Source organism: Hippichthys cyanospilos, chromosome 2 (genome assembly GCF_059441005.1).
Source record: "Hippichthys cyanospilos isolate Australia breed blue-spotted pipefish chromosome 2, RoL_Hcya_1.0, whole genome shotgun sequence".
Taxonomy (NCBI): Eukaryota; Metazoa; Chordata; class Actinopteri; order Syngnathiformes; family Syngnathidae; genus Hippichthys; species Hippichthys cyanospilos.
Window position 1 is genome coordinate 14246563 of NC_142370.1, and position 21606 is coordinate 14268168.

The 21606-nt window shown below is 39.7% G+C and overlaps 2 protein-coding genes across 4 annotated transcripts in view; both read left to right on the forward strand.

Moving 5' to 3' along the window:
- Positions 1 to 5597, forward strand: part of LOC148427482 (dedicator of cytokinesis protein 9-like) — a 38241-nt gene extending 32644 nt beyond the window's left edge. For 2 of the 3 annotated variants that reach the window (XM_088408989.1, XM_088408990.1), the window contains exons 49-52: positions 447 to 637; positions 2141 to 2241; positions 2358 to 2496; positions 3593 to 5597. In XM_088408989.1, coding sequence (XP_088265115.1) covers positions 447 to 637; positions 2141 to 2241; positions 2358 to 2496; positions 3593 to 3691 — 530 coding nt within the window. In that variant the 3' untranslated portion in view covers positions 3692 to 5597. Of the gene's footprint in view, positions 1 to 446; positions 638 to 2140; positions 2242 to 2357; positions 2497 to 3592 lie in introns of those variants that run through there. The other variant, XR_015864903.1, reaches the window with a different exon arrangement.
- A 258-nt stretch (positions 5598 to 5855) lies between these two features.
- slc15a1b (solute carrier family 15 member 1b) lies at positions 5856 to 19207 on the forward strand. Its single transcript, XM_088408992.1, has 22 exons — positions 5856 to 6768; positions 6944 to 7028; positions 7148 to 7289; positions 7360 to 7479; positions 7551 to 7650; positions 9088 to 9178; positions 9270 to 9353; positions 10081 to 10163; positions 10259 to 10345; positions 11661 to 11750; positions 11865 to 11909; positions 11985 to 12017; positions 12103 to 12191; positions 14262 to 14343; positions 14447 to 14563; positions 14638 to 14778; positions 15652 to 15698; positions 15773 to 15880; positions 15969 to 16083; positions 16158 to 16295; positions 17388 to 17495; positions 17580 to 19207. The coding sequence occupies exons 1-22, from the start codon at positions 6658 to 6660 to the stop codon at positions 17817 to 17819; spliced, it is 2256 nt and encodes a 751-aa protein (XP_088265118.1). The 5' UTR covers positions 5856 to 6657; the 3' UTR covers positions 17820 to 19207.
- The last annotated feature ends 2399 nt before the right edge of the window (positions 19208 to 21606 follow it).

Sequence of the window (21606 nt, forward strand, 5' to 3'; positions counted from 1 at the left end):
AGCAACCACTTTGATAAAGGCAGATATGCGTTGTTTGTAAGAAGCTTGCTCATGTTCAGCCTACCACATAAATCCCAAACACACAGCTGCTACTCCAGCCACAGCTTTTTCTATTTATTTTGCGAGTGACTAAAGAAAACAGACCCATACCTCCTGCTGGCCAAAACAAAAGGTTTCAGCCAGCACTTGTGATTGGCCTCCAATACAGTAGAAGGTGAATGCTTATGACATCATCAACACATCTGTTCAAAAAGAGAAATGACTGAACCTTTTTGTTGTTGCATAGCAATCTTTCGAGTAGTCACGATAACACACTATATCTAAAAAAAAAAAAAAAATCTCCGGTTGTAGGCTTTACCACCATAGATACAAATTTAAATTTAAATCAAAACATTCTTTTCCTTCATGACACACTAAGTATTACGTATCACTATCTTCCCCCTTAGCCACCCACTGTTTCCCCTATGTAAAGAAGCGCATTGCTGTCATGTACCAGCATCAGAGTGACCTCAGCCCCATCGAGGTCGCCATAGATGAGATGAGCGCCAAAGTGGCTGAACTGCAATTGCTGTGCTCGGCCTCTGAGGTGGACATGATCCGGCTACAGCTTAAACTGCAAGGCAGTGTCTGTGTTCAGGTAGATGTGTCACGGTCCGCAGATCTCCATGGTTTGATTGCCTTGTTTCTTAAAATTGCTTAATAATTCAGTCAGATTTTGGGTTCATCATGACAATTGCATGTTTTTCATGAAAAGACACACGTACTGTATATGAAAGCATCTGATATTCAGTCTTGGATGTATAGGGTTTCAGGTGGAAGGAATTTTATTTTGTGTAGTCTCGAGCATAACAAAATACAGCTGGGCTCTGCACATGAAGCCTGAGCAGATGAAGCATTAAATAGCTGTTTCCTGCTTTACAGGCAATATACTGTTAGGTAGTAGCGGTCCGTGCGTTTCACACTTACGCCTTCAGTGATTCGACTCGAATAAATACCCCTCAGAAGCACACATACGCATTATTGTTAGGCTATTTTCTGGAGCGTTTAAACATCAATAAACTCGCATCATCAATCAAAACTTATTATTATACATGATACTGCCAAAACTTAAAATAATGACTAATAATTTTAAATGATTTTTCCATTTTATGAAGTGCACCAAGAGCGGGCAAGCTTTAACAAGATTGTATGCTAAATTAGAAATTGCAGTTTAATATACTGTAAGAACATCGTTTTATTTCTTTACCTCGATTTGAATGTGAACAAAATAAAATTACAAAAACATATCAAAAATGAAAAAACGAATCAAACACTCACCAAAATGTCTGTCCCCCACTTATTTCAATACAAAATCCATTCAATGAGTTGCGTGTAGAGTTTGTCTATACGTTTCATTTCCAATAAAAATCCTATTGACATGGACGCCAATGCTGAAAGTCGCGTCTATCCAATCTACGTTTTGCTCTTCTTCAGCCATTGTGGGTTAAAAAAAAAAAAAAAGCAAATAGATTTGATTTTTCGGCTAAATGTCTGCGGATCTGGCTTCACTGTACATTATGTCTTAAGTGCAGATCACCCAAACAACACAGTCTAGCTTGTTTGAGCGACTTATTTTCATTTTAATAGCTTTATTTAACAACTTCAATTTTTCAGCGTTAAACACGGTTGATCAACATAGCGGTTGATCCCTGCAGTGTGCATCCAATCACGTCACGCTCAACGCAACGCTTCTAGATGGACACCTTATGACTCGATTGGCTATTGCAACTGCCTATTACCTATATGGGCCCGTTCATATATGTCTTTGCACACTGCACAGAAGCCCGCAACTGTAGCTTGCGAATGCCCTCAAATGGTTCTAATTGGAGGCAGATTTCATACAGCCTGGTGACACAAGTTAGCTGAATTCTAATTGGCTAAATCCTCTAATCTAAAACTACAACACTGAAAGGAGCGTAACCAAATGCACATAATATTACATGAAAAGAAATGTTATCAAATTTCAGAGTGAACGTGATATTTGGGGTATTTTTGTTGTGGTCTAAATGGGTTAAGAATGTAGTTGTGGAACTAAGTGTGCTTGAGTAAAAAATAATAGGGGCAAAATAATAAGGAAAAATAATCAACAAATCATCCCCAGGTTAATGCTGGGCCTCTTGCTTATGCCAGAGCCTTCTTAGACGACATAAGTGCCAAGAAATATCCAGACAATAAGGTCAAACAGCTCAAAGAGGTCTTCAGGTAAGTACAGAAGCACATCATCCCCATATGCCATTACCTTCTTTTATGTCTTTCATTGTGAATAGATTTATTGTCGTTTTCAATTGGCACTAAAGGTTTAAGTCTTGCTTTGGCAGGCATTTTGTGGAGGCCTGCGGCAAGGCGCTGGGTGTGAATGAGCGGCTGATTAAAGACGATCAGCAGGAATACCATGATGAAATGAAGGCCAACTACAGAGATCTGACCCGGGAGCTGTCAGGCATCATGCATGAGCAGGTAATCAGACATCAATTGGAGATTCTTACATATATCAATAGTGTAATGTCAGTGCGTGTTTACTTTAATTTACGGCAGACTGGAGATTACCTTGAAATTATTCTGGTGGGGGGGGGGGGGGGGGGTGCTCTCACTATGTATGTAATATAATATCAATGTAATATGTAATATCAACAGCGGCCAGAGCCGGCGCCAAAAGTTTTCAATGTCGCAATCTCGCAGTGGCCGAGACCGTGCTAAATATTGTGCTGACAATGCTGCGCTATCGTTAGCTTAGCACAGTAACTACAGTTCAACAGCTGGTAAGTGAAGCAAACGCTGTACATACCAGTTATCCCAAGTTCTTGCTTCCGCCTTTCTACAAGCCAGGTGAGTGCTCTTGCTTGGCTCTGTTTTCTATTGAAAGCTCAGCTGGCCGTGTTGGATCGCTCCCGGTGACCGCGAAGCGGCCGCCATGATTCATTCCTGCCCCCTGAGTGAGCCGTTGAATGTTCCCAAAGTTGATTGGCCGTCGCGACGCGAAACGCGGAAAAAGTAAAAAAAAAAAAAACTTCACGCGAAAGGCGAAATTTCGCTTCACGTGACCGCGCTCCATTCGCGTCCATGGCGTCGCCCAGCGTGCATTCGCGCCCAGTCACACATACTCCATTGACTACAATACAAAACTTTCCGCTTTTTCGCCTCGTTCGCGTTCAGTGTGCACGTACCATTAAACTAAATCATCTCCAAAAAATTATTTTGGGTGCAGCCCGCTCGGCCCGGTACCAGTTGACGGACCGGGGGTTGGGGATCTCTGTTCTAGTCGATATACTCTTATTCTCTTAAGATGATATATTGTATACAACGGTGACTTGACACAAAACAAAAAGTCTTCAATTCATTTTAGTCCTATATTTTTACAAAAACAGTAATACTTCTTAGGGATAGAACAAATACATGACATTTGCAGCCAATAATTATTAATTAATTAATAGGGATAGATGATCCTTAGGAGTATTTTTAGTCATGAACGTGGTCATGCAACATATTAATCTGCATTGTCTTTTTAAAAAATGAGTAAACTTCCTTATATTTAGTACTGAACTCTTTCTTCTAGATCAACCCAGTGAATGATGGTACCAGGGGCTCTTTGTCAGACTCAATGGGCATCTTTAGTGCCATCAGCATCGCACCCAACAGTGCTACCTTGTTCTGATAAGGACTCCTTCACATCAACTTCCAGACTCTCATACTTATTCTTCTCTCATTTGGGATTCAGTCAACTCTCCTCTGCCAAAATAAGTGGCCGTGTATCAAGTTAGCATTTGTACTTATTTTGTTTTGCTGCATTCTCCTGCTGAGATCAGTAGGTACTTATTTTCTTGTTTCCCATGGAGACGACAGTGAATCATTATTGGCATTCAGGTTTTTTGATTTCTATCTGCCTGCCTTTGAGTTTTCCCTTGTACAATTGTTCATCATTGTGTACAGCACATATTTCAGAAAACAATTGTGTGCATCCAGATTGTATTACAATACGTACAGTTATATATACTTTTTTATCCTCTGCAAAGAATGACTCTTAGGCTACCATCAGATGCATTGACCGTGACTCAATTTAGATCTTTTTGCCCCTATGGGTTCTGTATCTGATTTTTCAATGGCAGGGTGAATGACACAGATATGATATTTCCAAACACGACCCAGGCCACCTGAGTATGTGGCCCTCAAACCATATGCGATCTTTTGTCGTCTGACTTCAATCTGAACGGCCAGGTTGCATTCTTCTGGCCTGCATGTGAACAACAGCCTACATTATGTACACAACTCTTTGCCTCGTCATGCAAAAGCTGTATATAAAGTCGCTGTCAGTTAAATGAATAACTCTCTCCCACCACTCTGGCCTTGGCTCCACCCCCACAAGCTCCTCTGCACAGATGTTGCTCCACAAAATGCCATGGCCAAAAAAACTCACCTTTATCCTTCTCAATTTCCTCCTTAAATGTAACAGACTGTTGTTGTTGTTGATAAAATGAGTATTCTGACAAAAACCAAGAGGAAATGGGACAAAACGGATATTTCTTTGAGCCAGAAAAGGCTTTCGATTTGGAATCTGGCAATGAAAATGGCAAGACTGATTTGTCAGACGAAGAAAATGCCATGTTATATTGGAGATGGAGCAAGGTGGAGATGGAGACTGCTGCATTGATCAGATGCCAGAGATTGATATTGAGTGATTTTGTTGCCGTAAACACCAATTTTCAGTGGATAAAATACTGAAAAAAAGACTAAAATCCTTAACTTTGAAGGCTAATTTACCCACAAATCTCACCCACAAACATCACTGGCCTGTTAAACAAGTGTCCAGCTGTCCAACCTCTTTTTTCGATGGCACAGAAAAACATTCTATTTTGTTGGATTGTAATCCAGACATTGCCCTGCTATTTTGCTCTTTTGCACTGGATGTTCTCTGCTTTCTTGCGGTTCAAGCCAGTCTTGTGTGAATAGTTAAGCCAATGGCCGACCACAAGAGCCCCTCTTTAACGTGCTAGCATGGTTATCTTAGCATGACCACCTGTCTCACCGGTCATTTTTTCAACAGTACAGAAGACTGTTCTTTCTTGTTGAAATTAAGGGTGATGTAATGTAGATTGGAATATGTATTCCAGACATTGCCCCTCTAATTTGTTGTTCAAAGCAGGATATTCTCCGCTTTAACGCAGTTTCAGACAAACTTGTGTCAAGTTAAATGGATCGCCGATTGCCCGATGCTACCTAGGTTATCTTAGCATGGCAAGGGGGTGTCCTTCCTCCTCACCCCTTCTTCGTGTTGCTTTTCACTATGTATTATTTAGGCACATGACATACATTTTTGGGGCAAACAGCGGAATACTGGTACAACATCGCAAGTCAAGTCAAAAGTCAGTCGATAAAAAAATAACACTCGATTTATCGAATAATCATTACACTTTAATGTGCAGTATAATGACTTTTTGTCTACGAGCTTTTTGGTTTTAAAGATGATACATATAGTATACCTTTCTTTCAAAGTTCTTTATATGAGCTTGCCAGGATAATTTTGAATCAATTATAACCCCAATAAATTTTATTTCAAAAATGTATTATATGTTTGCTTTGTCTGGTACCAAAAATTATTTTGTGGATATACAGCTTTTTTTAAATTTCAGACATGACAGACTTAGACTTACCTGTTTCACTTTTCTTCCGAAGAAATGAGGCTGTCAATGTTTGTTCAGATAAAAATGATATATTTGTTCAGATAATAAATTATATTAAGTTATGACGTCCGCTTCACATGCATGCAGTAGGTAATGGGCCCGATTCCGGCTCCAGCCATCCTGTGTGGCGTTTGCATGTTCTCCCCCTACCCGCCTGGGTGTTTTACCTGAGTACTACCATTTCCTCCAACATCAGTGAAAACATGAATGATAGGTATATTGGCTAGGTATATAGGTTAAAAACTCAGCCCTGATGTGGATGAGATCCGCCCAGATGTGGTCCCTCTTTTTAAGTCATTCAATTCCAAAGACATACCGTATTTTTGCATATCAAGAGTCTCGACATTCGTTTATTTTCAAGTATTATGGTAAGGGAGTGTCGGAAAATGACTGACGCTGCATGAGATAAGAAAGGGGGACTGGAGCGCACTCCCTCCCTCCCTGTTGGGGGTGGGTTCTTTTCATGATACTTGCTCAAGTATTTCTGAGAGTCACAATCAAAATCAAGCGGCATTGTTAAAGCTTCTGTATTACCATTTGAAAGAATGTGTGCGGTAACTCTGCATTGAAACAAACATGAACATTACACATGCGTGCAGGACGTGCTTGCACATTGATACTGTGAATGATTGGCCAGTATACAGTATAACCTACCTTATCTGCCCACTTAGCCTTGATAACGAGCGTACACGGCTCATCCACGTGCATTTTGAGTTTGTGACTTGCAATTCAGATCTATCGGCAGATGAGAGGTTATAAAAGCTTAGCTTGCTCGCTTCAAGTTTGAAGAGAGTTGACTCTTGAAAGAGTTGAGCAGCGTCGGGGACAAGATCTCAGCGTACACATTCAGCCATGGCAGGTTAGTCTGTTTACTTGAATGTTCAATGCGTAAGTCAAAAAAATGATATAATCAGATGATAGGTAAGGTATACTGTCGTTTTAAATGCGTGAAATCAATCTGCATCGGTTTAGTCCACTATCTATTTACTTTGAACTTTTTTTTTGTTTTACTTTTACAGGGAAAGATGAAATGGGGAAGCCCAAGTCAAAAAGTGTAAGTATTAAATTGTTTTTCTTCTTCTCAAATGTTGTACAAAATATGCACTGTAAAATCAATTGTATTCATCAGCCATATGTTTGCTCTACTCAGTTGAACAAATAGTGCTTGTTGTCTCAACTATTGGAGCATTTGGCATGGCCAAAGACAACATAAATGTCATCTCTTCCAGACTTTGGTGTGCGGCTACCCAATTAGCATCTTTTTTATTGTGGTCAATGAGTTCTGTGAGCGGTTCTCATACTATGGCATGCGAGGTGAGGATCTTTGTAGAAAGATAATCTCAATTGAGATTAGACATCAGACATTAGAGTTAAAGGAATAGCCAGATGATACTGAAATCATTTTGAACCTTCTCTACCTTCTCCGCTTGCAGCTGTGCTGGTGCTTTACTTTAAGTACTTCCTGAGGTGGGATGATGATTTTGCCACCACAATCTACCATACCTTTGTCGCCCTATGCTACCTGACGCCAATCCTGGGTGCAATTGTGGCCGATTCGTGGCTCGGAAAGTTCAAGTGAGCCTAACGGCAGTTTGCCTGATCGCAATGGGAACGCCGCGGTCTCTAACGTCCTCCCTCCATGTAGGACCATCGTGTACTTGTCCATTGTGTATGCGCTGGGGCAGGTGGTCTTGGCGGTCAGCGCCATCCATGACATCACAGACACCAACCAGGATGGAACCCCGGACAACATGGCTTTCCACGTGTGAGCACTCAGGCAGCGTGTTGCACAAGTTTTGAAACATATGAACCATGACCGGTGGCATTCTTCCTCAGGGCTCTGTCCATGGTGGGCTTGCTTCTTATAGCCCTGGGAACCGGAGGCATCAAACCTTGTGTTGCCGCCTTTGGCGGAGACCAGTTTGAAGACCATCAGGTAGGGTAGTCTCCAAGGGGAGGTCAACCCCAAAATTTTCTTTGCAATTGGAGGTCCCATGCAGCACCATCAGTCAAAATCAAATAGAATAGAATACCTTTATTATCATTTAACAGCAGTCATTAAGAAACAAAAACAAAAAACAATAAAAAATGGAAGCACTTCTCCGATTGGTGCATACGAAATAAATATGACCAAAAAAGCACTGGAGCTCGAGCACACCTAATTCATATGGCATTCATGGAAGATGCAATAAGTAGTCTTTCTTTTTATTAATCCATCTCTGGTATCGTCCGTTTTGCTTCTTGCTGTCGACTGAAAATGACAGAGTTTCTCAAAGCTCAGGTGGCAACCATTCACGGCTCGGCTTGCAAACTTCAGGTGACCTGATTGGTTGTGACCTGAGCAACTCTAATGTCATTGTCCGACGACATACAAAGGGCAAAATGACAGCCCCAAGAAGGATTAAAAACAAGCGGATTTTGCTCCTTGATTCAAATTCCTCAAATTAATTAATCAGAAAACCTTGTTTAGCTTCGTGGCGCGCATAGAACAATATTGCCAAGACAAGTTTTGCTTTGATGATCCCCTTTAAGTGTATTTATGCGACCAGAACCACAGGTGCAAAGGAGGAGTTCGAGTTTTATTGTTGTTTTTGTTTTTTTCCAAGAGACAATTCAGAAAATCAAAGGATGAAATCTGACATCTCGGATCCAGTATTTTTCAAGATAGGAAAACCGAGGGAAACATTTTGGGCGGTAATTCCAAAATGTATATTTGGCCCTAACACAACAATGTTCATTAAGAACAACATGCCTACTGAAGCCGACTTTACAATGGGGCTGTTTTTTCAGTTGGAAATAGCACCTTTGATAAGGTAGATACAATTATAAACAATGTGAAATAGCAGTTCATATTAGCATAGAATATCCCTCTGCTAGAATGAAAACTGTTGAAAAATGATAAAAGGAAGCTTATTAGATCAGATGTTCGTTTGGGGCTAATCAGATGCGTTTTAGTCATTTCCGAGGACAACTAGAAGACAATTTTAACACCTCTGATCTAATGCACCCATGTCATTACTCCTGACTAAATTGAATTGAAGAATTTCTACTGAATAACTAAATTCATTTAATTTGTCCCCTTTGTGAGGAAGAAAACAAACAAACAAACAAAATACATCATTTGGCCATGTTATCATTATTTCTACGGCGGCTTTGCTGAGTATGCAGTATGTTTTAACCAAGGCTGGATCTGACTATTATCTTGTTAACTCCCTTATCTGATGCTTCTCAGGCAATTTTCGCTGAGTTGTTTATTACCGATAGGGACCTCTGTCTCATTGGCTTGCGAACATTGTCCAAGGCCAAGTACAAAGATTACTGCATTGCTGCATAAGAAGACTTCTTGACCCTTTTCACATCTTGTCTCCAATAGGAGAAACAGAGAAGCACCTTTTTTTCCATTTTCTACCTGTCCATCAATGCAGGGAGTCTTCTCTCAACTGTCATTACCCCTATCCTCAGAGGTATAGCTGGACACACAGAACGCGAATGTGAAAATCACGTCGTTGAATGAACAGCTGGAATAATGACTTTTGTGCGTGTGTTGCATTCTAGCTCAGGAGTGTGGGATCCACAGCCAGCAGAAATGTTACCCGCTGGCTTTTGGTGTCCCCGCAGCGCTCATGGTGGTCGCTCTGAGTAAGGATCCATTTGTTTGCTCGGCTTGTGTCAGGTTATTGATCGTTAAGTGCCGAGCGTGCGTCACAAAAATTAGTCTCACTTTTCAGGTCGTCTCTTCGGTGACTGTCTTGCATTTATACAATATAGTACATCTGGGACAGGGGTGCCAAACTCAACGTTACCGTGGGCCACATTGTTTTTGTGGTTTCTGTCAGAGGGCCGGTATAACTGTAAAGTCAAATCAATTTTCAGTGTTTAAATCACGCATTTACCCCCCCCCCCCAAAAAAAAAAACAAACAAACAAACAAAAAAACAAAGACAAAACAAAACCAAAAAAAACCCCCACTTGTTCTTTTTTCCCTAAAACATTTTTAAAAGTTTAGGACAATTTGTTTTTTAGCCAGAAACGTTAGGTCAAATCAGTGTTTTGCGGGCCAAAAAAAATGATGTGGTGGGCCGGATCTGGCCCCAGGGCCTTAAGTTTGACACCTGTGATCTCAAACAAGAATATAATACATTAGTATATTTTGAAATGCAGTGTCAGATACCTTTGGCTACGGGGCTCAAAACTGAGATGATTATTCAAATATTTTTAGGTGTTGATCACATTCTGCACTGATTATTTTCCTCAAAACTGTAAATGTTTAATTTTACCTTATTGACTCCACAGTATGAGAAACAACAGTGTCCCTGTGCCAATTATGTGTTCTATTATTTTGTGTGTGCGTGTGTGTCTATGTGCAGTTGTTTTCATTGTGGGAAGTGGAATGTACAATAAGACAGCTCCTCAGGGAAACATCATGGTGAAAGTCTGCAAATGCATTGGGGTATGTGCGCTATGGAACTTTTGACTATGCGGTTCAACAAAACTCGTTTTAAATGTACAGAATACATTTTCATGGAATTGTTTCCTCCTTTTTAGTTTGCTATCAGTAACCGCTTCAGCCATCGTCATCCAGCATACCCAAAAAGAGAGCACTGGATGGACTGGGCTGAAGAAAGATATGACGTAAGATCAGAATATTTACAACATCAATCACAAAACTTCAAGAGATTGTATTTGAAAGACAATCTGAAATATCAGTGAAGAAAAATTGAGTGAAGACAAGCAACTTTGGTCATACATTTGAGTGTAATGTACAAAGTAGCAATCTCCTTATACGATGCAAATTTGCCACCAACTGAGCATAGAATTACTGACTCACACACCTTTTAAGCAGCACTTCAAAGCAGAGGCATCAAGTTGGTTAATACCTCTCTTAATACAGCTGCACAGCTCGAGAGGGTCAACTTGTCTTAGTGCTAACAAACAAAGGAAAACACAACTGCAAAAAAATAAAAAAAACTTGCATTGTGTTCTCAGATTTATAATCTTTGGAATGGTTGAGAAATATAGGTAGACATAATGATACTCAAAATATTCTTTATTAACTTTTTTCATTGGAGCTCCTTGTGTAGCTTTAACCCTCTGTATGTACAGTATACATTGAAATTCCAAATTATCCGTAGATGTGCCGTGTTTGGCTGGAAATCAGTTCAGTGTGTTTGCCTCACGATCCCGGAGAAGATATTTGTTGGGCCTTACCGATATTAATAACTTTTCAGGCCGATGCTAGTTTTTGGCAGAAAAAAAAAATACAGGCTACCAATTTTTGAAAAACTATAATGAATAAAGTAGCATGTTTCCCCGCAATGGCGTTCCATAAGTGTCAAACTTTATATGTGGATTTCAATAATTCATGGGCAGGCCTGGTACCAATATTGTTAAAAAACAAACAAACAAACAAAACACTGTTAATCGGTTCCCAGAATGCAGAATTAATGCAGTTACAAGAACCTATATTTGTATCTGTTACAACAGGTATCATTGTGTCATATTTAACACAAGTAAATTTCTCTGTATACCTTTCTTGCGTTGTTAAACTAATGATTGCTTGTGCAAATTAAGATTTGATTTGTTTCGAATGACGCGTCCGCAGAATGAGCTTAACAAATTCCGTTATATATATACATATATATATACATATACATATATATATATATATATATATATATATATATATATATATATATATATATATATATATATATATATATATATATATATACTGTATGTATAGGACACATACCAGCTAGAATGGGAAGCACAATCGAGTAAAAAAAAAAAAAGTGTCCCCAACCATTTAATTCTTTGCTTGTGTATTCACGGTATTTACACTGTTTTTATAAATTACAATATAATTACAATAATTTTTACAATCTTTTTTGTTTTGTTTGTTTGTAACCTTATCATTCAATGACATTCCTTCCCCTGCTTGTTGTAGAAACTTTTGATTGCCCAGGTAAAGATGGTGCTTAAGGTGTTGTTCCTCTACATCCCTCTACCTATGTTCTGGGCTCTCTTTGACCAGCAGGTGATTAGCCAAGAGCCACTCACACCCCCGCCTCACTTATTTATTCATGTATTCCGGGAGCATACACAGCCAAATATGCAGTTCTGCAGAAAGAAAGTTCTGTCTCTTCAACAGGGCTCAAGATGGACCCTGCAGGCGACCACAATGGACGGCGATTTTGTAAGTCCCGAGTGATGAGAGTACTTGCTTTAAAATTCCCAAAAGAATGCTTACAATAATTTCGGTTTTCAATAGGGAGTCCTTGTTATTCAGCCTGACCAGATGCAGGTGAGTTTTTATTTATTTAGTTTTTTATTGTGAATAACCAGGATGTTTTTGAACAAATTGAGCATGTGACATTGTTGTCCACTAGACGGTCAACCCCATCTTGATCCTAATTCTGGTGCCAATTGTGGACAGTTTGGTCTACCCGCTCATCTCCAAGTGCAAGTTAAACTTCACGTGAGTGTTGCCGTCACGTTCAGTGCCTTTAGCCTTCAACAAGTCTCCTTTCTCCTTGATAAGAAATACCGCATAAAGGGGTCCTTGGTTCATGTAAGCGTTCCGCTCCTATGTGGACCACATAAACTGATTTTCTCTATTAGCTATATTACACTCGGCGGCTCGGTGGCATGCTGGTTAGCACGTTTGTCTCAAAGTTCAGGGTCTCGAGTTAAAATCCACCTCGCTTCTGCCTTCCTGTGTGGAGTTTGCATGTTTTCCCAGAGCCCGCGTGGTTTCCTCCCACACTCCAAAAACATGCATGGCAGGGTTATTGGACACGCTAAAGTGTCCTTAGGTGTGGTTGGGTGCGTGAATGGCTGTTGGTCCCGGTGTGCCCTGCAATTGGCTGGCCAGTTCAGGATTTCTTCCCACCTACTGCCCGTAGACAGCTGGTACCTTTAAACAATGAGCACCATCTAGAGAAGCAAAAAAAGATCATACATAACCCATGAACCTTCATGTATAAGAACTTCCTCTGTATAAGTGCCTTCCTCTGCATCAGCATTTTTCCAGACAATTGCAGTTAGCTCATTTGCAATGCTGCCTATGCACTGAAAATTTGTGCTGGGCAATAATATCGATATCTTGATTTATTGTGATATAAAGTGATGCAATATGCATAATTCAGTATGATATTCAGTTTCCAATATATCGTGTATCGATTCTGAAAGGCCTTATTTTTTTAAATCAATTTGCTCCGAGCGGCTTTGGTATCGTGATTTCTGTCATAATATGAATCGTATTTAACATGAACGCACACGATCTCTTCTAAAACACCACATTAAAAGTTACAATACATTACCTTTCTAGTGAGGCGATGTTCCAAAGCAAAAGTGGTGGCAGAGGATGAGGGCAAACAGCAGATAAAGAAAACTTTATGATACAATGAGAGCGTTGCGTTCGTTTCTGCCATTGTAGTCGTATCTCACAGTATTCAAGTCATCCGTAGTAAGCTGCTGTATGTGCTCAATAATATCGCAATAATATCTGAGCAGCCATATTAACGAGCAGTAGAATCTCATCATCTCAAGTTTTTTTTGGTCTCTTTTTTGTTCCTTTTATATGCAAAGTATTTTTCGCGATATGAAGGAAAAAAAAAACATGTACAGAAGCAACTGTATCTTGAGGTTTCACTGTATTTGATAAATTATGACAATAGAGTTGTCCTTGGATTTTGTCTGGGTTTTCTTTCACCAACGCGACTGACGTCACAAATCTATTACCATTGTTCTATGCTGGTACGTATAACAAAGTGCTTCTACTTTATTCCTGCCACATGCCATCTGAAAGAGTATTCCCAACTGCTGGGGGTATATTAACACAGTTGAAATCAACAAATGTGGGCATGCTGCTTTTTTTTTTTGGAGGGGGGGGGTGTTTAATGTGCGCTCATAGATGTTAATAATGTGTGGCTTCTGAATAAGAATAAATTGAATTAGTCTGTTCTAATAATTTCCTTCCATTTTTTTCAGTCATTGTTAACGTATATGCCATAGATTTTTTTATTATTTTTTTACAAACATTGCCCAATATGTCACAATATGCCTTTGCTGTATGGCAATATATCACTTTTACAACACAATACCCAGCATCACTGAATATGCATCTTTTTTTTTTGGATAGCATGCTGGTGGATATCACTCATACAAAGAAGGAATACTGTGAAGGAGGGGGAAATATAAAAAGTGCAATTTGCCACATTCTAAAGCGTGCACGCCAATTCGAAGCACTGCTATACCAGAAGGCTGCCAAAGCACCGTAATTAATGTCGCAAACAGCAGAGGCTTTTGAGTGGAATTCTCGCAATTTTGAAGCTTCATTTGATGTACTTGCGTATTTTTATTACTCAGTCCAATTTGACAGGGTCGTTAACGTCACGCTTCTTACTATACAGTGAGTTTAAAGGTTGAATACAACTGACATGTAACTAAGAAGTGTTTTTTTTTTTTTTAATGTACCACAAGTCAGATGAACCAAAAGCGAATGGATTGCTGTCATTGTAATCAATGTGTGCATACTATATTGCAGTCCATTGAAGAGGATGACTGTGGGGATGTTCCTTGCCGCTCTGGCATTTGTTGCTGCAGGACTAGTTCAGATCCAGATTGATGTGAGTGTGACACCTGTGGAGACACTGAGAGACAAATATAGAAAGCCTATTACATTTTTGCCAAACTGTTTTTATTTATTTATTTATTTATTTATTTTTTTAGCAAACGCTACCCAACTTTCCATCGAGCACTGAGAGCCAAGTCAAGTTTCTGAACATGCTGAACAAGTCATTAGACATTAAGGCTGGGTCGCAATCACTGAAGTTGGATGCTTTCACGGTATCTCAGCACACGAACGACACGATCCATTTAAAGCATGTCACCTGACCTCCAGATGAATTTCCCTAAATCAGGCCAATAATGACTACCTGACCTTCGATGACTCATTTTCTCTGGAACTGGGCCCCGGCGCTATTTATCCCATCAGTTTAAGTGGCGGGTCTCGCAATACTGTGGTGGTCCTTCAGGATGGGGCGTGGCCCAGGCCAGTCGTGGTAAGTAGACCTGTGCGACACCTGACATTTTGGTCTGGATCGATACCGAGTAAATACTGGTGCCAGTATCGTCAGGGTCAATACTGATACTGTCTGCTCCATAAAATACTAATTCTACTAATACTAATTCCGTATTCTAAATAATTTGTCCAATCAAATACATTAGAATTTAAACTTTCTTTTTGTGTTCTTCATGCCATAGAATATAATTTTGCAAGGAAAATACTTGAACTGTTGTTTAAAGTTCACATGTAGTAGTGTAGCAATTGTATCTTCATTTTTTTGTCCCTTTCTTACTTCTACACTCCAAAAGATATGAGGCACACTAGGTGTTTTTCCTAACTTGTTTGTTCAGATTCTAATCGTGGTTGCATCGATCAGCTATTTTACCATTGTTGGCAAGATAAAAATCGCGCACTCTGCTTGCAGGTAGTTTACTTTTATCATTTATTCGTTTGACTTTAATTACTTCAAGCTTTTTTTGAGATTATTGTGCAACAATACAGGTGGTCGTTAGAGAAGTTCAAACAAATCATATTTGAACTTTCAGGTAAAATATCATTGACTATAATAAATTGATAACCCGCATTGTCATTTCCCAAAAGATAACCATTTAATCAGTTCTTTTGATTTGAATATAATTTATTTACTAAAAGGTTCTCCTCATTCAAAAGTCCAGTCAAGCAGCAATAGAGGGAAACACACGAGAAACCAAAAGAAAAAATATATATACTGCATATTAGCGATATTAACTCTCTGCGATACCGATACTCACTTTGGTATTGTTTACTTGAATTAATCTGCAAAGTTCTAGTTGTGAGGAAAGCATGTCTTGAAAAACTTGAATCTAAAGCATAAATTCTCTATCTACAGTTTGATGATGTCACAGCCAAGCCAGAACAGGGTGCTAATGCTATAAGGCAAGTCATGGGTTTCAACTTGGAGAATTGTTATAATCTCATGTTGTACTAACACCTTTGTTCTCATTCTGCAGATTTTTCAATGGCCTTAGCTCGACCTTGAATGTAACAGTTGGCGGTCTGGACTTCGAGGGTGTTAGTGCTTCAAATATGTCACAGTATTTGTCAGTACCACATGGGAAGTACGTGAGGACTTCTATTCTTTTTTGCTCGGGCTCGAAAATGAACAAGAAACATACCGATGCTTGCTTTTTGTCTTGTCGCAAACAGGGCGCAGTTTGTGATCAAGAACGATATGGGAAGCGAGTGTGTCTACAACCAGCAACTTGGATTCGGCAGCTCTTACACCTTGGTCATCCCGTCCGCTTTTACATTTGGACCAAATGTAAAATCATATTTATTGACAGAGCTACCTTTTCACTGAGGTTGTGCATCAAAGTAATCCATTGCGTCTTCCAGTGTGAACAGGACGTCCGCCAAGTCAATGACATCAGACCAAACTCAGTCCACATGGCCTGGCAGATTCCTCAGTACTTCCTCATCACCGCAGGAGAAGTCGTCTTTTCTGTTACAGGACTGGAATTCTCCTACTCACAGGTATTCCTTGCATGCATTCGATAACTGCACAGACACTGCATTCAAGCAACAGTTTGTTATTGGTCTAACTCAGAGGCGTAGCCAGAAATTTTTGGGTGGGGTTGCCAAGGTGACACAACACCCCACTGAGAGGTGGCCATGCATCATTCTTCCTCATCCCATGCACAGTCATGATTTCATCAAATAAAATAACTACATTTTATTGTATACATTTGAATATGTAGTAATTAAAAAGAAAGTGTGGCAGAAATCAAGGGGACTACGACCAATACATGCAAGAAAAAAATGGCAGAAAACTCAGATATACACATTTTTGTCAAGAGTTTTACTTTAGTTTTACTTGTAGTGACGGATGAAATTTGGACAAATGGTAATGAAACCGTCTTCTACAGTCGTTGGGCAGGCAGTTCTAAATGAGAAGCGGCACCTACCGATTTAGTGTCACGTAAAGCATTACAATGTCATCCAGTGGACATGATTGTTAATTGCACCCTCGTCACCTGCATTTCTCAAATGCATTTCTCAAATATTATAGCCTAGGGTTAAACCCCTTAGCTGGCTTTCGTGTTACACTTATATTACTGTGTTGAGTTTCAATTGCAGTGTAACTGTGGAACCACGAACCACAAAATTAGTGTGAGTGCACAGCATATTACATCAGATGGTATTACATAACCCATCTTCTGCTGTTGCTGAATAAAATACACCATGAGATACCTCTACAAATGGTTTATCAAGACACAATTGGAACAACACTGTTTTAAGTCCAATTTTTTTATTTTTCCATCGAAAAATTTTCTTTGTGCTGGTCAGTGAGTGGGCGGAACACTGGAAGACTGGTTAGCAATTCAGAGGGAGACCGGAATCAAATCCTGGCTTCGGCCTTCCTGTGTTAGTGTGTGTTTGGCACACACAGGACTGCAACCTTAGTGAGGGAAAATAGATATGAAAATGGATGTTCAAGGTGTACTTGGCAGACAAAAATATTTTACAGGGGTGTACGTCATTCAAAAAAGTTGAGAAGCACTCTTATTTGGTATATCTTCTTGTTCATACGGTATAAGTTATGCCCAAACTGTAACTTCTTCCCAGGCACCCAGCAACATGAAATCAGTGCTGCAGGCAGGTTGGCTGTTGACAGTTGCTGTCGGTAATATCATTGTGCTTATTGTTGCCGAGGCAGCAACGCTTGAAGATCAGGTGGGTGCCTTCGAATGTTGAAAAATGAATAATAACGCTGATAACATGAACACTATACAAAACTGTATCCATTGTGATCACCAGTGGGCCGAGTACGTTCTCTTTGCATCCTTGCTGGTGGGGGTGTGTATCATCTTTGCCGTCATGGCCTACTTCTACACGTACACTGACCCGAGTAAGATCGAAGCTCAGTTCAAAGAGATGGAATCCAAGGATAAGCGCAAGATCATGGATGGAAAGGACTCATTTGAGCGTTTTAATGGAGAAAAGTTTTCTGATTACCGCTTGGATGAAGAGGGAGAATTCACACAGACCAAGTTGTAAAAAAAAAAAAAAGATGCACAGTATTGACCTTTGTATTTTTACACTGCTAACTCTGTCTTTCCTGAATGTCAAAGGAGATTTTCATCTCTTTTGGCAACATGATTTTGCGATTTGCAGGTGGTAGGCTTCCGTGCAGGTGTACTGGATACATTTTACGTTGTCCTGTTACTGTAAATTCCCCTTCAAAATGGCATATTTTGCACTGTGTTGCAGCAACGTATTGCAGTTTTTTGTTTGTTTGTCATGCGCTGTGTGTGGGATGGGGGTGTAGGCATGAACAGTGAGCTAAGTTTTAATTCGGCAACAAGGAGGAGTGTGAATGATCTTAGAACGTTTTTTAAAATCTGGAGTGATGGAGGGGTAAAAGTTTTTCCACATAAGCCAGGTTTAAACTAGACAGTTACTACACTGTATTCCTCTAAAGCTAACAAGCTGTATTTTGTAGATGCTAACAGTTGCTTGAACGTCAGTATTTCATCGGGAGGCACCATTTTAGCTGTAGAAATTGGTAAACAAAAAGTGAGAGAGATTGCTAGAACAAACCATTTTGGAAGGAGGGGGCAGAATTGTTATTTTGTTGTTAAAATATTGTGCTGCAGCAAAATGTCGGATGTGAATACGCTTGGTCCTAGATACAGTATATAGCTTCTATATCCTAGAAGATATATAAAACAACAAACAATTTCTTAAATTTATGGGCTGCTGGGATTCAATTTTGGCATGCTTGAGCACCCCACAGAAATGGGCATTGTGTTCTAACATGCAATTTTAAATTTATAGTTTTCTCCAATTGATTTTTCCAACAACACCGATTCATTTTTTTAAAGCAATAAATGGATCTGTGTCACATTTTTGTATGATGTAGTATGAATAAAGGCAGCAGGTTTCCGCTAGCTTGACTGACACCCTGTACAAGACAAACACACACTACACAACTACTCCAAAATGGGCCTCGTGTATAGACTGGAGAAGATAATTTATGAGCATTTGAATGGACCTGCTTCTCTGAGTCAAGAGAATTCTGCAATAAGGCTTTTATTTCCCTGAGGAGGAAGGATGGGCCATTCAGCACATTTACCATGAGAGATAATGTCAATCAGAAAGGAGGGTGAAGTTTGCTTTCCTTTTATGAGAACATTCTCTTTGATGCCAACAACATATTGGTTGTCATACATGAAGCTTTAGAATGAATAGAGTGGGTTCTTAACTCTGATTTATGAACAGCAAACCTCCCACGTATTTACTGCATTAGGAATTGAGTTGTCACAGTTATTTCTGGAAGCCATCCTCTGTTGATAATGTTCATGGTCGGGTTCAGTATCATTGACCGGAAAATTGCTGGTGTTTACTGTATCATTGACGAAATAAAATAAATGAGCCTTCTCTGATTTTTGCAAAAGTGTCTTCATCCTGGCATGAAATTAGTTTGGTTCATTTAAAAAAGTCAAAAGTTAAAAGTGCAAGCAATATTCAAGTCTCACTTCCCAATTCGAGTCGCTAAACTAAGCCGTTCGGAACACTTCGGCGTGAGGCTGCAGCGATGGTCACACCATCTGTTTTTAATTGCCCCCTCCCTGCTGGCGGATTCCGAAGAATCATGACTTTGTAAATTACAAATTCCCCTTTCAATTAACCCATTCATTCCCACTGATGGCGCTAAATGTCAAAGGTTCATTTGATCTAATTAGGCTGGCAGTGAATATGGTAAGGACCAACATGGCTCACCTGTATTCTGGCTGTGGCCATGCGATGTTCGCAAACTCGTCCCTAAGCCATTATGATGTCCATTTCACTCACCGACGGATGTGAGTACCGGGCAAAATGGATTCTCTTTGAGATGGATAGAAACAGAGGGATTATTACGCTTTTGTCCATACTCCAAATATGCATTACTAATCAGAATATCCTGTTTAGACTAGTATAAAGACTAGCATAAAACATATTACTGTGAAGAAAACCTTTCACATAACTACCCCATTAAAGTTGACTGAAAAATGTGACTTTCGGTAAGATTGGAAAAGTTGACTGAAAAATGGGACTTTCGGTAAGATTGGGGAGGCGCAAATCAAATTAATTGGCAGAAATACTGTATATCTCTTGATACCTGCTTATTGGGGCACGTTAAACACTGTGGGTTATCATTTGCCTGGAAAATACAGCAGGATAATAAAGCTAAACAAGAAAAAGATATACGATGATTAAGTGAAGTATTAAGAAGGGTTGCTTAGCTCTACTAAGCACCGTCACTATTATCTTTAATGGCGGTACTTGCTTTGCACTTTATGGAGCAGAAGCAGCGTTGTGGATTAATAAAAAACAAACAAACAACGTGTTATTGTACGTTTTATTGTCTTGTGTTTTTTGTATATTTATCGTCTAAAATGAGACTCCCATTCGTTTTCACCATGGGGTCCTCAGAGAGATGACGGATGAATTAAACAGTATTCTTCACAAAAATCATCCTGGGTGAAAGCCTTCATATGTATGAGTTTGATCTTGAGCAGACAGCTTAACAATAAAATAAAACTATGAGACCAAAATGAAAACTTCAACTTCAACCCTTGTAAAGTCACTGTACTGCCATTATTTCTAGATCCATTGCAATGCACCAACATTTCATCACATAATCCATTTGTATGCGTAGCGTTTTATGTCTTTTTAAGTATAAGCAAGGTCCATCAAATTCCTCCATCAAACTGCTCTAAAGACACAATAATAAACATACCGATAGAGAATTTGAAAGCAAAAGCGTGGATTGTGTAGGGCAGTGGCACACTGGGTGTAACAGATGAATGTGTTCTGAGGATTTGTCTTTGGTGATATGTCTGCTGCATGCCCCACATGTGCAGCTCTGCAGTGGAACAAAAAGTAAAGGAAATGAAGGTCTGGCATCCACCGGCAAGAACGACGATGGAAGGAATACGCCAGCAGCAGCTTACTGCAAGCTCAGTTGTGTTTGCGGGGTGAAAATCTCCCGCTCTGACTGCAGCTGCAGACTCGCTTGGAGGGATTGGACGAATTTCTTTGAGAACATGAGACTTCAGCACTATGTCGCTTAGGGGAATGTGTTAGTTTGGAGCCAAGGCTTCTTCCTTCCATTCTAACATCAGCGGAACTATTTCGGCAGATGAATGAATGACCTGTTGAGAAGAAACATTGCTTAAATCACGAGGGTCCAAAGTCTGTCTCTTATCAGGATCGTTATCAGGCTTCTGCCGAGCTTGCTGATGATTGGATCAGGTGTGTGAATCAGGTGTGCCGGAAACAGAAACCTAGAAAACATGCGGGATACCAACTTTCAGGCCCAGGTTTGGACGACCATGGCTAAAATACTAATACTCATATTCATACTAATACTCAATCCCATCACACCAGGAAGTGGACTTATATCAGTGAAGTACAAAAACTAACAAGGTGCTTCTATCAAATGAGACAATACCGTAATAAAAACAATAGTAAAAAATAATGGCCGAACATCAGTGACATGAAGTGAGGAAGAGCGCGAGATGTTGAGCGAAGAAGAAAGGAGGGCTTCTGTGATCAACATTGAGAGATTTTGAATGAGCAATATGTTTTTCTGTTCTTAAAATCTATCCTTATCGCTCAATATATCTTTCTGTAATCAAAATCTATTCTTGCTTGCTCAAAATCTTTCATTGCTTGATTGTGGCACAAATATAAATCCACAGATCCGGCCCGCAGGCCGTAGTTTGCCCACGCCTGTCTTAGGGCATCATTGTAGCTATAATTTGGTGTTAAGCATTAAAGTCTAAGAGTTTTAGTCAAA

Coding starts and splice junctions, on each gene's coding strand:
- slc15a1b (XM_088408992.1), top strand. CDS start 6,658: ATGCGTGAAATCAATCTGCATCGGTTTAGTCCACTATCTATTTACTTT. Junction 14,779..15,651: donor CGTGGCCCAGGCCAGTCGTG/GTAAGTAGACCT, acceptor CTCTATCTACAG/TTTGATGATGTCACAGCCAA. Junction 15,699..15,772: donor CAGGGTGCTAATGCTATAAG/GCAAGTCATGGG, acceptor CTCATTCTGCAG/ATTTTTCAATGGCCTTAGCT.